This window comes from Epinephelus moara, chromosome 7 (genome assembly GCF_006386435.1).
Source record: "Epinephelus moara isolate mb chromosome 7, YSFRI_EMoa_1.0, whole genome shotgun sequence".
Lineage (NCBI taxonomy): Eukaryota > Metazoa > Chordata > Actinopteri > Perciformes > Serranidae > Epinephelus > Epinephelus moara.
Genome location: NC_065512.1, coordinates 2,504,976 through 2,505,825, shown reverse-complemented (window position 1 = coordinate 2,505,825; position 850 = coordinate 2,504,976). Strand labels below are relative to the sequence as shown.

General features: G+C 49.4%; 1 protein-coding gene across 1 annotated transcript; it reads right to left on the bottom strand.

Annotated features, from left to right (window-relative positions):
• On the bottom strand, window positions 1-850 carry LOC126393311 (gamma-crystallin M3-like). The gene is made up of 3 exons (XM_050049403.1): window positions 814-850; window positions 374-616; window positions 1-291 (listed from the first exon to the last, which is right to left on the bottom strand). The coding sequence occupies exons 1-3, from the start codon at window positions 823-825 to the stop codon at window positions 16-18; spliced, it is 531 nt and encodes a 176-aa protein (XP_049905360.1). The 5' UTR covers window positions 826-850; the 3' UTR covers window positions 1-15.

Here is an 850-nt window from a genome sequence, read left to right as displayed (position 1 = left end):
GATTCATCATGGAGGTTAACAGGAGTCAGTGATGCGTCTGATGGAGCTGAATCTACTTCCATCGTATCCCATGTCCCTGAAGCTCCTGTACTCGCCGGGCCTCAGGTACATCATCCTGCCTCTGTAGTGGGGCTGCTCGTACATCAGCCAGTGGCCGTCCATCACGTTGCAGGACTGGCAGTCGGACATGTGGTAGCGGTCCTGGATGTTGTCGCAGTCGTCCTGCAGCTCGTACATCTGACCTCCGAAGTTCTCCCTCTCATAGAGCCTCACTCTGTAGGCTCCTTTGTGCTGTTAACAGACATGTAATTAGTTATTTCTTAAGAAACTTGGCTCTCATTAGCATCTGAATCTCATCATATAGAAGTCATACCATAGGGATACTACGGCAGGACCTGATGCAGTCACCGAAACCCATCATCCTCTGGTAGTCAGAGTACTCGCCCCTCCTCATGAAGTACTGGTTTCCCATGTAGTTGGGCTGGTCGTAGACCATGAAGCAGCCGCTCTCCACCCTGCAGGAGTGACACCTGCTCAGGTGGGAGGCCATGTCAGCGCAGTCGCTGCTGGTCTCATAGGAGCGACCCTGGAAGTTCTTGTCCTCGTAGAAGATGATCTAGAATCCAACAGAGCAGCCAGAGTTCAGTCCCACACATCATGATGACTGGTTATCATTACAGAATCTAAAAAAAGATGCACCAATGCAGCCTGTCTTTGCACAACACTGTACTTCATATAATCACAATCAAGCAAAGAACTGAATGTGTGAAAGCAAAAGATACACTGGTTGTAAAATGCCCATGATACACTCACCTTGCCGTGCATGGTGGCTGATACATTGAGTGATGCT